Source organism: Podarcis muralis, chromosome 1, assembly GCF_964188315.1.
Source record: "Podarcis muralis chromosome 1, rPodMur119.hap1.1, whole genome shotgun sequence".
Taxonomy (NCBI): domain Eukaryota; kingdom Metazoa; phylum Chordata; class Lepidosauria; order Squamata; family Lacertidae; genus Podarcis; species Podarcis muralis.
The window spans coordinates 117,424,199-117,439,672 of NC_135655.1; the positions used below are offsets into that span (position 1 = coordinate 117,424,199).

The 15,474-nt window shown below is 44.4% G+C and overlaps 1 protein-coding gene across 1 annotated transcript in view; it reads right to left on the reverse strand.

Annotated features, from left to right (window-relative positions):
* The window catches only part of MYO3B (myosin IIIB), a 252,794-nt gene that overhangs the window by 153,428 nt on the left and 83,892 nt on the right, over window positions 1–15,474 (reverse strand). Inside the window, exons 9-11 of the mRNA XM_077917134.1 lie at window positions 6,323–6,419; window positions 2,174–2,290; window positions 401–505 (exon numbers count right to left, since the gene is read on the reverse strand). Coding sequence (XP_077773260.1) covers window positions 401–505; window positions 2,174–2,290; window positions 6,323–6,419 — 319 coding nt within the window. The remainder of the gene's footprint in view (window positions 1–400; window positions 506–2,173; window positions 2,291–6,322; window positions 6,420–15,474) is intronic.

Here is a 15,474-nt window from a genome sequence, read left to right on the forward strand (position 1 = left end):
CTGGATCTTCAGAGATCTATTTTAGCCGCGTGAAACTTCAGAAAGCTCCACACAGAAAGTCTGACGTGAAATAAAAATTCAACATGCTCTTGCATTGTGTAGACCAAGGATTCCCAAATTGTGGTCCACGAGCTTAGTTCAGGTGGTCTGCAGTGTCTGTGAAGAAGACTTAGCATCCGAATACAATAAAATACAATATAAAGAATAAAAGAAGCAATAAAATACAATTAAAAATCACACAGAATCAGGCGCACTATATTGCAATTGCTACAACAGGTGAGGGTAAAAGAATTAAGACCCTCGGCAATTTTCAAGCGGTCTGTGGGAGAAAGCAGGTGGGAACCACTGGTATAGACAACAGCATTTTAAAAATATTTATGCGTTTAAAACATTTTCCTACCTGGTCTTTGTTGAAAGTTATCATGCCTTGATAAGCGGCGTCTGCAGAGGCAAATATGTGGGGTGGGTTTGAGGAGCGCTTCACGCCGTGGTAAAGCTTGGAGAACTAAACGTGAAAAGAGAGGTGTCAAAGCACAACATGTGTGTCATGTAATAAGAAGCCCCACCCACCAGTTAAAAAATAAATGAACAGAAACTTCCCACCCCACTCCCATGTGCTGCTTGCATTTTTCAATGGGATCACCGAATCTGCTATATAAAGGTCAGATTATTTGCCCATCTGGCCTAGTCAGGTGACCCATCACCTGATTCTTTTAAAGTGGAGAAGCCAGAGATTGAAACTTCTGCATGCAACCCATGTGCTGTTCTACTGAGCTACAGTGTCTCAGTTTTAACATGACTCCTAACACTTCACAGTATAATGAAAACAAAGGGCTTGAGGGCAAACAGATTACAGTCATACCTTGGTTCTCGAATGGAATCTGTTCCAAAAGTCTGGTTGACTCCCAAAAACGTTCAGAAACCAAGGCGCGGCTTCCAATTGGCCGCAGGAAGCTCCTGCAGCCAATCGGAAGACGCGGAAGCCACATTGGATGTTTGGGTTCCAAAGAACGTTCACAAACTGGAACACTCACTTCCGGGTTTGCGGCGTTCGGGAGCCAAAACGTTTGTGTTGCAAGGTGTTTGAGAACCAAGGTATGACTGTACTGGGTACAGCTTAACTTCATAATTTGATATCCTTTGTTTAGAAACACTTTCGCTTTATTTTGTTTTTATTTCGTAAGAACATTAAAGCCATGTGATGGCCCATTCATGGGCGGGCTGGACGCAGAGGAAAGTTGGGAGGCACCAGCTGGGGAAGCCCCAAGGGAAGAAAGCTCAAAGCCCAGGGATTGGTGGCAGAATGACAGTGAGTGCTCAGAGGCAGGAGAGGGAGAAGACTGGGAGGAAGAGGTGTCGGAAGCTGAAGCGTTAACAGGGCTTAGTGAGAAGAGAGAGTCTGTGCTAGAGAGAAGATCAGGATCAGAATTGGAAGCAGAAGAGGAAGGAGGCCAAAAGGCAGAGAGGGGTCGAGCTAGTGAAGAAGCAACATTGTCTCCCTCTACGAGGATCCTAGGCCGCGAAGGGCTTTAGAGGTCAAAACCAGCACCTTAAATCTGACCCTGTACTCCACCGGGAGCCAGTGCAGCTGGAAAAGCACTGGGTGAATATGCTCCCATGGCAGAGACCCCGTGAGGAGCCTCGCTGCAGCATTCTGCACCCACTGGAATTTCTGGGACAGCTTCAAGGGCAGCCCCGCGTAGAGCGAATTACAGTAGTCAAGCCTGGAGATGACCGTCGCATGGATCACTGTGGCCAGGCTGGGGCGGGAAAGGTAAGGGACCAACTGCTTGATGCGGCGAAGGTGGAAAAATGTCACCTTGGCTGTTGCTGTAACCTGCGCCTCCATGGAAAGACAGGCGTCAAGGATTACACCCAAACTCTTAACGGAAGGCAAAAAACTCTTTTGGGTAGCCAAAAGTAGTAGTGGAAGCCAATTCTGCTTGTGCAAGAATCCCTCCTGCCCAGATCCCTCCTATCTATTGCAGCCTCCCATGTCTCCGCACTCTGTCCCTTCAAACTGCTCTTGAGAAGTGAGGGAACATCTGGAAAGAGAATGGGACAAGGCACAGATGGGTGCAGCAGGGGACAGGCATGTGCCTTGCCTTCCATGAGCAGCTCTTTCCACCAGCACAAAGCTACCACCCTGGATACATTCCCAAGATTCTCTTACCTGCGGAGAATATATGCTGAGATTCTGGAAGGGGTTTAAGGCTATTAAGATATCTCCAACGTAAGTATAAATTTGTAAGTCTGCATAGCGCTTCTGCAACTGATGAATAATTGTCTCCTGAAAACATTGCAAGTTTTACAGTTAAGCAGTATTTTGCAGACAGGAAACTCATCGTAAGTAAATCAACTGCAAGAAGCAAGAAGCGAAAATCTCAAATGTTATTTGTCACTTATGTCAAATATTGACTTTGCCGTATCAAACCATTTTTTCCAAGGCTCATATCTCTCTCCGAGATAAATCTATAACTGTAGGCCACATTAAAAGCAATAAACCTATCTATTACATTTCAATCATTGTTTGGGTCAGAGAAATAAACTGCACCACACCGGGAATAGAAAGAGACAACAAAAATATATTTAACTTCCTGATTTATTTTTTTTATTTTTTTTAAAAAAATCTACACAATAACATAACATTCAGCTAAATTTCTTGCTATAAGCACAAAATGTACAATGATTTTGCTTACAACTGCGGCATTTTACCTAAGGCTCAAAGTGAAGCCCTTTTACGTGCAATTAATTTCAATTGCCCACTGAAATCAATTGCCACATAAAATGCACTTAGCGCTGGCACGGCTGAGTCCCTGTTTTCTTCTCAACTAAAATAATAAAAATAGTAAAAGCAGACAGAGCTAACAAATCTAATTTTCTACCTTTATGCATGTGTGCCAATTTTTATTAGCTGTAGGACCCTGACCACACTTTGATAAAAGGATCACAAACTATGAAAATAAAGTCAGCCCATAAAGTTTTATTGTGTTAAAGCAAACGAATACTTCCCTGATATGAAAATACAGGTTACGTTCCACACACAGTGGAACATTGGTTTTCGAACGAAATCCATTCCGGAAGACCGTTCGACTTCAGAAACATTTGAAAACCGAGGCAAAAGGGCTGTCAGCAAATTCAGTTGAGAAAACTGAAAAACACACAGCAGAAGCCGTTCGACTTCTGAGGCGCGTTTGAAAACGGAAGCATTCACTTCCGGGTTGTCGGCGTTCGGGTGCCAAAACATTCGTCAACAGAGACATTCTATAACTGAGGTTCCACTGTATATACTGACAGCACCTAGCGCTATTTCTGTTACGTGTGTCAGGTGGGGCTGTGTAGGTTTTGAATCACTGCCTGGGTGCAGTGAGGAGCAGGATAGAGACCAACAAACTGAAGCTGAACGCTGGCAAGACTTAGGCCCCATAGGTGGGTCCATGGTCTGGGAATTAGGAATTTGCCTAATTTTGGAAGGGGTTGCACCGCCTCTCAAAAAGCAGGTACAGTGGTACCTCGGGTTAAGAACTTAATTGGTTCTGGAGTTCCGTTCTTAACCTGAAACTGTTCTTAACCTGAGGTACCACTTTAGCTAATGGGGCCTCCTGATGCTGCCGTATCGATGGAGCATGATTTCTGTTCTCATCCTGAAGCAAAGTTCTTAACCTCAGGCACTATTTCTGGGTTAGCGGAGTCTGTAACCTGAAGCATCTGTAACCTGAAGTGTCTGTAACCCGAGGTACCACTGCACACAGTCTGGCAGTCTTCTGGATCCATCATTTCCACCCATGTGCAAGGGCAGGTTATCCCTGGTGTAACGGGAGCAATTGTGCCAAGGCCCACGCCTACACGGGGCCCCAGAGATTTATTTATTCAACAGCAAGTCTCTAGTGCTTCTGGAAGGCAGATTAGGAATCAAAATGTGCAACCTGACCAGGATTTTTATCTGGGGGCAAGAGGCAGCAGTGGAGTGGTGCATAGGAGCCAATTCCTAAGGGCTGAAGTGAACTCAACCTCCACCAATAGAGTATTTGAGAAGGTCCCACCCCCCAGTGGATGGGCATTGCCATTCAAATGGTGTGTATGCATCATGTCATGTGATCAAATATGTGGGGCGGGGCTTACCTGCCCCGCCTATTTCATTCAACTTGGCACCCCTGGAGTGGTAGTAGGGGAAGAAAGAAAGAAAGAAAGAAAGATCCATACATATGTGGAATGTGGGTGGCACTGTAGTCTAAACCACTGAGCCTCTTGGGCTTGCCGATCGGAAGGTCAGCAGTTTGAATCCCTGCAATGGGGTGAGCTCCCGTTGCTCTGTCCTAGCTCCTGCCAACCTAGCAGTTTGAAAGCACACCAGTGCAAGTAAATAAATAGGTACCGCTGCAGTGGAAAGGTAAGCGGTGTTTCCGTGTGCTCTGGTTTCCGTCACGGTGTCCCGTTGCACCAGAAGTGGTTTAGTCATTCTGGCCACATGACCCAGAAAGCTGTCTGTGGACAAACACCGGCTCCCTCAGCCTAAAAGCGAGATGAGTGCTGCAACCTCATAGTTGCCTTTGACTGGACTTAACCATCCAGGGGTCCTTTACCATACATACATAGGTAAAGGTAAAGGGACCCCTGACCATTAGGTCCAGTCGTGACCGACTCTGGGGTTGCACACTCATCTTGCTCTATAGGTCGAGGGAGCTGGCGTTTGTCCGCAGACAGCTTCTGGGTCATGTGGCCAGCATGACTAAGCCATTTCTGGCGAACCAGAGCAGCGCACGGAAATACCGTTTACCTTCCCGCCGGAGCGGTACCTATTTATCTACTTGCACTTTGACGTAGGTAGGTAGGCAGGAGCAGGGACTGAGCAACAGGAGTTCACCCCGTCGCGGGGATTCGAACTGCCAACCTTCTGATCGGCAAGTCCTAGGCTCTGTGGTTTAACCCACAGCGCCACCCACATCCCACCATCACCAGTTTGCTTGCATGTATGTACCATACATACATACATACAAGCAAACTGGTGATTGCTTGCTTCATTGTGTTCCGCTGCTTTGGGCAAGACAAATGTGCAGATAAAGAAGATCTAGCTTAGGTCTTCCCTGGTGCCTGTTTATGCTACACTGCCCCAGCGCCCCACCTTGTGGTCTTCCATGGAAAGGGTTGATCAGGTCTACAACATGCTTAGCAGTGCTGTAGCTCAAGCACTCCTTGGCCATTTCGCTTGGGCCAAACAAATCACACAGTTCAAAGCCAGTTAGTGGGTGTTCCGTCTATCACACTCCAGCATCACCAAGAAACGCCACCAGTACTAGGTCTGTGCAAACAAAAACCGGCTCCTTTTTCAACAGCTTTTGCTCAGTTTTATGAGACAAAGTAAAGAGGCTGAAAGAGATGGATATGGGCATCAGGAAGTTGGAATATTTCCGGGCGGAGAAAGATGGAAGAAAATGGACCATTCAAGGAGTGGAGGTTAGATCTCTCTGCCTCTTTCCCTGTCCGATAAATTGCCATGCATTGGTAAAAGCGTGAAAGATCACTGGAGCTACAAGAACCAAGTTTATGTAAGTGGAAAGAGATGTGCATGGTTTGACTAAAGTTGCGATGTTTATAATAGTGTTATACTTTTAATGCACAAGCCCCAATGGAAAAATAGTTCTGAAATATAAAAAGGTAAAGGTACCCCTGCCCGTACGGGCCAGTCTTGCCAGACTCTAGGGTTGTGCGCCCATCTCACTCAAGAGGCCGGGGGCCAGCGCTGTCTGGAGACACTTCCGGGTCACGTGGCCAGCGTGACATCGCTGCTCTGGTGAGCCAGAGCCGCACATGGAAACGCCGTTTACCTTCCCGCTAGTAAGCGGTCCCTATTTATCTACTTGCACCCGGGGGTGCTTTCGAACTGCTAGGTTGGCAGGCGCTGGGACCGAGCAACGGGAGCTCACCCCACCGCGGGGATTCGAACCGCCGACCTTTCTATCGGCAAGCCCTAGGCGCTGAGGCTTTTACCCACAGCGCCACCCGCGTCCCTAGTTCTGAAATATACACCCTCTCTAATCTCGATGTTTGGAGCTGAGCTTCTCATTGCAGCAAGCACAAATAATAATGTAACCTACTGCCATCCATCATCTGCTTCTCCTGTATAACAGAACAATCTAAATGCTCAGAATATAAATGAACCCCTGATAGGAGATCATAATCATATGACACAGTTTTCTCATTATGTCAGGACTATGAACAATTAACTTGGTGACATGGCGATATTGTTAGAAATATGAATAATGCCTGCAAGAGCAAGCGGGAAGACCGAGGACTGAGAATTCATTAACTTGTCATACCTTACCTCATCCAGGACTTCAAGGTTTACCAGATCTTCGTCTGGAGAATATTTGTCAGATGCATCAACACGATATGGTCTTCGAGTGTGTATTCGCTCATGCCTGTAAACAAGAGTATCTGTGTGAAATCTCTGTTCCCGTGTAGGTATTTGGCCATAGGCAATGATCATTGAGCTTGTGATTGGCCTAACCCAGGGGTAGGCAAACTAAGGCCCAGGGGCCGGATCCAGCCCAATCACCTTCTAAATCCGGCCAGCCGATGGTCTGGGAATCAGCGTGTTTTTACATGAGTAGAATGTGTCCTTTTATTTCAAATGCATCTCTGGGTTATTTGTGGGTCATAGGAATTCATTTTTTCCCCTCTTCAAAATATAGTCCGGTCCCCCACAAGGTCTGAGGGACAGTGGACCGGCCCCCTGCTGAAAAAGTTTGCTGACCCCTGGAGACAAACCTGCACTTCAGACAGGGCCGGATTTAGGTTTGATGAGGCCCTAAGCTACTGAAGGTAATGGGGCCTTTTATATGTCCAGCTGTCCTTTGTCAACAACAAATTGTCACTTCTTTTTGTGTTGAATATATGCTACAGTGGTACCTCTAGTTATGTACTTAATTCGTTCTGGAGGTCTGTTCTTAACCTGAAGCACCACTTTAGCTAATGGGGCCTCCCGCTGCTGCCACGCCGCCTGAGCACGATTTCTGTTCTCATCCTGAAGCAAAGTTCTTAACCTGAGGTACTATTTCTGGGTTAGCAGAGTCTGTAACCTGAAGCGCATGTAACCTGAGGTACCACTGTATATGGTAATTTATGGACCTAATAGGTCCATACACAACATAAAACACTGTTGCTGTATGTAGGTTCTATTTTATTTGTTTTTTATCTTATATTTTGGAAATGTACATCCAGGGGTTTTTTTCCTTTAAATTTTTTTGGGGGGGCCCCAAGAGAGTGGGGCCCCAAGCTATAGCTTGTTTAGCTTATATGTAAATCCAGCACCGACTACAGACCTGAAGATGCTTAAAAGCCATTCCCTCTCCTCAGGGGGTGCTACTAACTGAAGTTCTATGAGGGAAACAACTGGTCTCTCCCCTACAGATTATATATAGCACTCATCAATCTACTCTTACTAGGATCTTTTGGAAGAAAATAAAACAACTAGATTGGTACAAATATACATTTGTAGTGCAAATACACAAAAATGCATGTTATACAAGAAAAAGGTTTATAAAAATCAATGAATCTACTGGGAACAACTGCACAAAACACACACACATGTTTTACCCAAGCAAATCAAACAACAATTTTTAAAAAGGAATAGTTAAGGTATGAAAATATAGACTGCATACATTATCCATTGTATGACAGTAAGTTCTTGTGCACAACATGTTTACTAACAATTGTCTTTGCATCCCAACAAGTCATTCTAGAGTTCACTATATGTCTTTGGTGTCCTTGCTGCTGTCACTGGGACACTCATTCCTTCTTAAGAGCATGCATTAAATCTTTAAATCGTTATGGTGTGACCACCTGATAGATTATCCAAACGTTTGCAGTCTCTGTAAAATGAAATAAAATGAGATAAGGATATGTTGCAGCAGTCCACCCTGAACCCAGGAGATAAAATGGGCAAGAAGGTTGTGATCCTATGCATTCATCCTAGACAGAAAAGTCCCATTTAACTTAAGTGGGGCTTAGAATCATAGAATTGTAGAGTTGGAAGGGTCCACGAGGATCATCTAGTCCAACCCCCTGCAATGCAGGAATCTTTTTGCCAACTGTGGCCGACTTGTCGCCGTTCTACACATTGTGCAAATGAGATTGTAGAATTGTGGGCCGTACCACTCTAGACAGCAGGTGGAATGCCATATTTTTAATGCCTGCCCCCACGTAAAAAAAATTATCTGCATATCGTAAAACCACACGCCAGGGAGAAGTCTATTCTAAAGCTTTACCATTGATATGCTACATGTAAGAAAAATATTACATGGAGGACTATTCAAACGTTTCACTCCCACTTTGCAATCTGAAGTGGTGCGGCCCAAAATTTTGCTGCCTAAGTCTACTTGCCACGTAACTCTATGCAAGAATGGCTATTATTGTCAATTAAACACACCCAACACTACACTATGTAGCAGCAAGTCTTTCAATAGAGAACCAAGTAGAAAATCCTAATTTTTTCCCCCAGTCATTCCATCTTGGTGTAAGTTCCACTTCCGCATACACTCTTGAAGTCACTTCTAGCTAGTCACATTCCTTCTCCCTCATACATGCATCGTGCAATCTGAATGTGACCATGACCAGGGCTATAGTCAAAAATCAAGAGTATTTACCCTGTTACCTCTAAGTCTGCCAAAGCGTCGTCTTGCATGGCCCTAGAACTTGTCCAAGATGACATTTCTGAACCACAACTGCTAGGACATTGCTAAATTCCAAGAGCGTTCAACCAGCTTCTCCTTGCAGCTTAAATTATTGCCTCCGAGTTACAGAATTAGAAGCAGAGACATACTGCCCCATAACCCCTATATAATCTGATTACATGGGAGGAATCTTTGGAAATGCCAACAAATACCTTTTGCTTTTAAATAGGATGTCCTAATTTATCAAACTGTAAGGCCAGAATATTTTTTTTAACATTATTGGTAGTACAGTACTGTACAGCATTGTGTACCTGCTGTACATGCAAAAGCCTGAGGGGCTTAATTCCAGCGTCCAATATAATCAAAGCGTAGAATGCAGTGCACCCACTGAGATACAACAGCATCCCGCTGGGTACCATTTAGAATTGATCCTCAATGACACTCTGACAGATTGCTCCTGTGTACGACTTCCTGTACAGAAGGCAGTAGCAATCTGATAATGCTGGGGTAATAGCATGCAAACCAAACAGAACAATGGTAAGACCTTTCAGGCCATTGAAAGATATGCAATGTAATGCATAGAGAATATACTGGCCTCATTTCCAAACAGAAAAGACACTCCGCTTTTTATAGTTGGGTTGGTGTGTGTGTACAGTGGTACCTCTGGTTATGCACTTAATTCGTTCCGGAGGTCCGTTCTTAACCTGAAACTGTGCTTAACCTGAAGCACCACTTTAGCTAATGCGGCCTCCCGCTGCCACCGCCGCGCGATTTCTGTTCTCATCCTGAAGCAAAGTTCTTAACCTGAGGTACTATTTCTGGGTTAGTGGAGTCTGTAACCTGAAGCATATGTAACCCGAGGTACCACTCTATGTGTGTGTATATACATGCATACAGCGAATGACTTTAAAACTTGCACAAAGCAACAGCAACTCAAAACAGAACAAATGCCATGAGTAATTCAATAGAAAAATGAATGTTTTTTCTCTCTCTATTGAATTACTCATGAATGTTTTGGGACAGAGTGATTTTTGCAGCTGTTGTTAAAGTTGCAAAACAATGAGGCACGGGAAGGAGCAATAGAGAAATTTGTGAAACAACGGTGGAATATCAGCTCCGCCCAAGGCATGATGGAGAGCAGCAACAGCTGGGAAAGTATAGACATAACATTTTACAAGGACAGAAAGAAACACCAGGGACAGAATAATTGCCACACACAGGAAGAACAAGGATATAGTTTTGAGTGCCTCACTTGCAGTTCTATAAATCATTTAATGTGTCAACACGAATGGAAGTTACGGTACTAATATTGCAGTTGTTGTATAAGGGATTATTATTTTGACCAGAATGTAATTGAAATTAATAAGATTTGGAACGCAGAAATAAAGCACCTATGACTCTAAACAACTCCACGTACATGTCTTGTCCAAACTGCGTTTCACAATTTCCCCTTCATCTCCTACACCACGAGCAACTGTATGGCATCCATGCTTTATTGATCAGAAATTGCAAGTTGCCTTTCAACAAGGAGTGGAAGGGGAAAGAGTGGTTTCGCAACTTGGTGGGGCCTATTTTGCATTAATGGTTCTGAGTTTCTGTTTAGTCAAGGTTTATTTCTGACCACCAAAGTGCCTATTAGCATCCCATTTGTTTCAACGGGCTCATTTGAAGCATGATTACATGCATAAAAGGTGTCAGGGAGATTTAAAAACATCAACACACAATCAATTAGAAACATTTAAAAGCTTTTTGTTGGTGGACCCTAAACCTCCCTTAGATATACTACGAAAAGCAACAAGGTAAGAAGCTTAGCTAATTGGCATAATGCAACTACTTACTGGTGAGCACAATTTTAAAAAAGATACAAATTCATGGCCATATCTTTAAATAAACCCAGGCATTGTGTGATCTCTTGTCTTCGGCGCTCATCGATGTTGAACATTTACCATTCTGCAGGTTCTCGGCTGTGCGCAGGTCAATGTAATGTGCTTAGGTTCAATGCAAAAATTTTAAAAAACTGAACCTGAGGTGCCAATAGAGCACTTGGAAGGAGTTACACTTTTGAGCCACGTGGTCAGACACAGATGCGAGGTTTTTCTGTATGAAGGCCAGCCTGAGGTAAGAAGCTAGGTGCCAGGGACTGGACTGAAGAGGAGGAGGAGTGGTGGGGGTCTGCCCCCTTCTTTTCACCATCATCATCATCATCTTTTAATTTGTATACAGTGGTGCCCCGCAAGACGAATGCCTCGCAATACGAAAAACTCGCTAGACGAAAGGGTTTTCCGTTTTTTGAGTCGTTCCGCAAGACGAATTTCCCTATGGGCTTGCTTCGCAAGACGAAACGTCTTGCGAGTTCTTGCGAGTTTGTTTCCTTTTTCTTGAAGCCGCTAAGCCACTAAGCCGTTAATAGCCGCTAAGCCGCTAAGCCGCTAATAGCTGTGCTTCGCAAGATGAAAAAACCGCAAGACGAAGAGACTCGCGGAACGGATTAATTTCATCTTGCGAGGCACCACTGTGCTGTCTTTCTATCTTACAATACTCAAGGCGGTTTACAAGCTGAAGAAACAAAAAACGTACATCTTACCACAATCTAATGCAATACAAAAATGTGATAATAAAACTTTAAAATAGGCAACCTACATCAAAAAAGTAACATTCAACAATCATTAGAATAGTATTAAATAATAATAACGTGTAAAAGCTGAACAGAAATCCACTCAACAATTACAAGAAATATTTTCTAAACTCTAATAGTAAAACAGCGGCAAGCCACAGTACTCAATACAAATTGAGAAGCAGAGACTAGAGGGTGAGGCAAGGCAGGTGGAAGGAGGCCTTGCCTGATGGAGTCTCTCCCCTCACAGGACCAGCTTCCTTATGAGGAGTCCCAAGGGCAGGGGGTGGGGTTGCACCCAGAGAGGAGGAAGGCAGTGTTGATTTACAGCAGGGCTTGGAGGAAGGTAACAGCTCAGAGATAGATGAACATAGAGATATGCAGTGTTAGGAGAAGGGGGAGGGGAGACAGAGCAGCTAGCTGCAGTGGCGTAGCGTGGGGGGTGCAGGGGGGGCCGGCCGCACCGGGCGCAACATCTGGGGTTAGGGCAAATCCACAGGTTAGGGGGCACAAATCCACGGGTTGGGGGCGCAAATCCACGGGTTAGGGGGCGCAAATTACTTGCCTTGCCCCGGGTGCTGACAACCCACGCTACGCCACTGGCTAGCTGACACGTCTATGGACAGTATAACCGACCCCCCTTCTCCCAAAACATGGCGTTCATTAAGGGTGCAAGAACAAAGAGTGTAGAGACAATTGTCCATGAATGGATGCCGTAGAAGCAGGTGTTGTTGCTAGAGGAGAAGTGTGGCGATCACACAGGGTCCCCGGACGTTTGACGGTCTATTGATCCCTGTGCCACCACTATGATCACTTCCCCACTGCCACCAACCCGTTTCTCTCAGGTACACACCGAGTCCAGACAGTTGTTAACATTAAAAAAAATAATCAAGTTTATTTTATAAGAATGAACAAGTTCATGGTTTCAGATAATTTTTCTTGTCAGTTTCTTATCCTTAGTTTCTATACCGGCCTATACCTTCCTAATAATTTCTAACTGATTATCCCAACTGTCTATCTGACTCCTCCTAACAGTTTCACTCACTCTCTCACATCAAAACTAGACCAACCCACAGACTTATCCTCCCTCTTCCTTCTCCAACTCCCAACTGACTTCCCAACAACTCCAACTTTAACTCTAACTCCTCCCCTTGGGCTCCCACTGGCCAATCACTTCACACTCATTTAACCCTTTCCTTATGACCCACCTAAACCATACGTAAGAATAAATCATCTCGTTTCCTCCCTGCCTCTTGGTGCTATGGGGGTGGGGTGGGGGAGAGGATTCCTCAAGCCTGACACTAGAGCTAGTTGGTCACACGAGAGGCTATTTCAACAGCCAACAGGACTCTTTGCTCGTAGAAGTAGGCAGCTTAGGCAGAAGTGGCATACTTAGGCAGAAGTGGCATACTGATCGTCCCAGGTTAACTTTCCCCTGGGTCATGTGACCCCTTCATCCCACGCCAATTTCAACAGATCCCTGTCACAGTTATTTTGGCAGGAAGCACAAGAACATAAATAAGAGACCTGCTGGATCAGAACAAAGATCCATCAAATCATAAAAATAGCTCAACTGGTAAAGCATGAGACCCCTTAATCTCAGGGTCAAGAGCCCCACATAGGGCGGATGATTCCTACCTTGCAGGGGATTGGACTAGATGACCCTTGTGGCCCCTTCCAGTTCTACAATTCCGTTTGCACAACCAGGCAGCTATAGGAAGCCACCAAGCTCAAGCGCACTCTGTTAGAATTCCTGCTTCATGATTGCAGTCATGGGATTTTTGTCTTTCACATGACGGTATATGTTTTAACTCCACAGAGTGGGAAGTGACGGAGACGGGATGTTTGTGTTACTGTGTTCCGTGAAGTGGGACTATTGCCCTTCTTTTTTCTCTCTTTGCTGTCTGATGCTAGAGAGAGAGGGAGCCATGTTGCAGTGCTCCGTGTGTGTATATATGTAAATAAAGTAGATTAGCCAAAATGCTGAGTTGCTGAGGTCTGTCACGTGAGTTGAGAAGACTCTGTGGATCCCTAAGTGTGCCGGTGTCGGTTGGCATCGGTCGCTGTGATGTTCGGGCTGAAGAAAGCTTTTGAAGCTCCCGAACGATTGACCAGGAGGGAGAGAACATGCCAGTCGGGCATGTGTCTCTGCCAGGGTCCTACTCGAGTGTAGGGCTGAACTCCTGACACACTCTCCCCACGGGTGATTGCCAGCAACTGGCATTCAGAAACATACTGAAGATCCTTCACATCCAACACAGAAGATAAAACATAACCATCATAATTACCCCACCATGCATAATTTTATACAAGTCTATCTTGTCCCCCTCTTACTCACTGTTTCTCTAAACTAAAAAGCTCCAAATCCGTAACCTGAGTAGGTCTTTTTAAAAAAAGTTTTTATTGTTAAAATAATTCAGCATTAATACACACATATTGCGAATATACAAACATACATACATTTCATACAATCCTTTAAAATGTTCAAACATACTTACACTCAATCCCAGAGATAATTCCTTTCCCCATCACCATCCACCACCCCTCACCCCACCTTTGTGTTAGACTTCCAATCTACTCAATTGCAATTTCTTTCCACTTCTATTACTTTCTTTCACACCTTTAACCTAATTTCATGCTTCTTTTTCTATTACACATTGTTATCCATCTTATTTAGTATTCCAGTATTTAAAACGGAACTTGTTTATTCTAATAGGAGTTCTGATTTTTCAATATAGTTTTGCAAGTATCCTTTAAACACCTTCCAGTCCCTGTCTATCTTCTCTTTTGAGATCCTTCCAATTTCTCCCATTGTTTTGGATATATTGCAGTACTTCAATAATTTGGCAAGCCACTCTCTATTTTCGTCGGTATAATACCTCTTTTCCAACTTTTTGCAATCAATAGCCTTGCGGCTACTGTTGCGTATAAATATAATGTCTTGTCTTCTTCCTTTAGACTTCTTCCTTAGTAGGTCTTGTCCTCTTGATCATTTCAGTTTCCTGTCTGAATGGCTCTATTCTCCTTAGATGAAATATTCTGTAAATTAAGAATTATTTGCTCTAATCTGCTCTCACCCAGACCATCCTGTGCCAGCTCAGTTGAAACAGAGAAGCCTTGCATTGTTTCTGGGACATGGTTAGGCACTGGTGAAGTTTCTAGGGGAAAGGCATTTCAGAGCTGAGGGGTACCCACTGAGAACGACTCCCAAGATGCCTTTGCAATCCTTACTTGGTGCACGGATGGGCTGCAAGTGTTGTGTTTGGATTGAGGGTACATTATATTCACAGCCTTTTTATACTAAGCCATTTCTAATTGCTGAGTTGGCTTGCAAATGAACTACTTTTCCGAATAAATAGAAAACTCCCACTGTGTTTTCCCCCCAGGGCAATGGGAAATGTCAGTTTTATTACTGAAGACTTAAAAAGAAAACCAACCTAAAAGCACATGCTGCTAAGAAAACTTCTTAGTCAAATATGAGAAAAGGGGGAGTATCTATTGCATTTGTTTCTCTGTGTGTGTTGTACTCAGAAGGACAATACTGGATGTATAACAACAAATTTGCTTCATGTTCGTCTGCTGGCCTTATCAGTTTTCGCCTATTAGTCTGGGTACTGCTAAAACCAAAGAACCACTGACTCCAGCGAGCACCAGACCAGCCATGTTGGACCAAAATGGAAGATGAAGACAATAATGGAAAAATTCAGCTTTGTGCAAGCTGCTTCACTATTGCTGAATCATAGTCACAGATGGTGTCTTAAGTGGTGATAAGATTAAAGAAGAAGAATTGATGCTTTTGAATTATGGTGCTGGAAGAGACTCTTGAGAGTCCCATGGACTGCAAGAAGATCAAACCTATCCACTCTGAAGGAAATCAGCCCTGAGTGCTCACTGGAAGGACAGATCCTGAAGCTGAGGCTCCAATACTTTAGCCACCTCATGAGAAGAGAAAACTCCCTGGAAAAGACCCTGATGTTGGGAAAGATGGAGGGCACAAGGAGAAGGGGACGACAGAGGACGAGATGGTTGGATAGTGTCTTCGAAGCTACAAACATGAGTCTGACCAAACTGCGGGAGGCAGTGGAAGACAGAAGTGCCTGGCGTGCTCTGGTCCATGGGGTCACGAAGAGTTGGACACGACTAAACGACTAAACAACAACAACAACATATGACAACAACCCTGCCCAC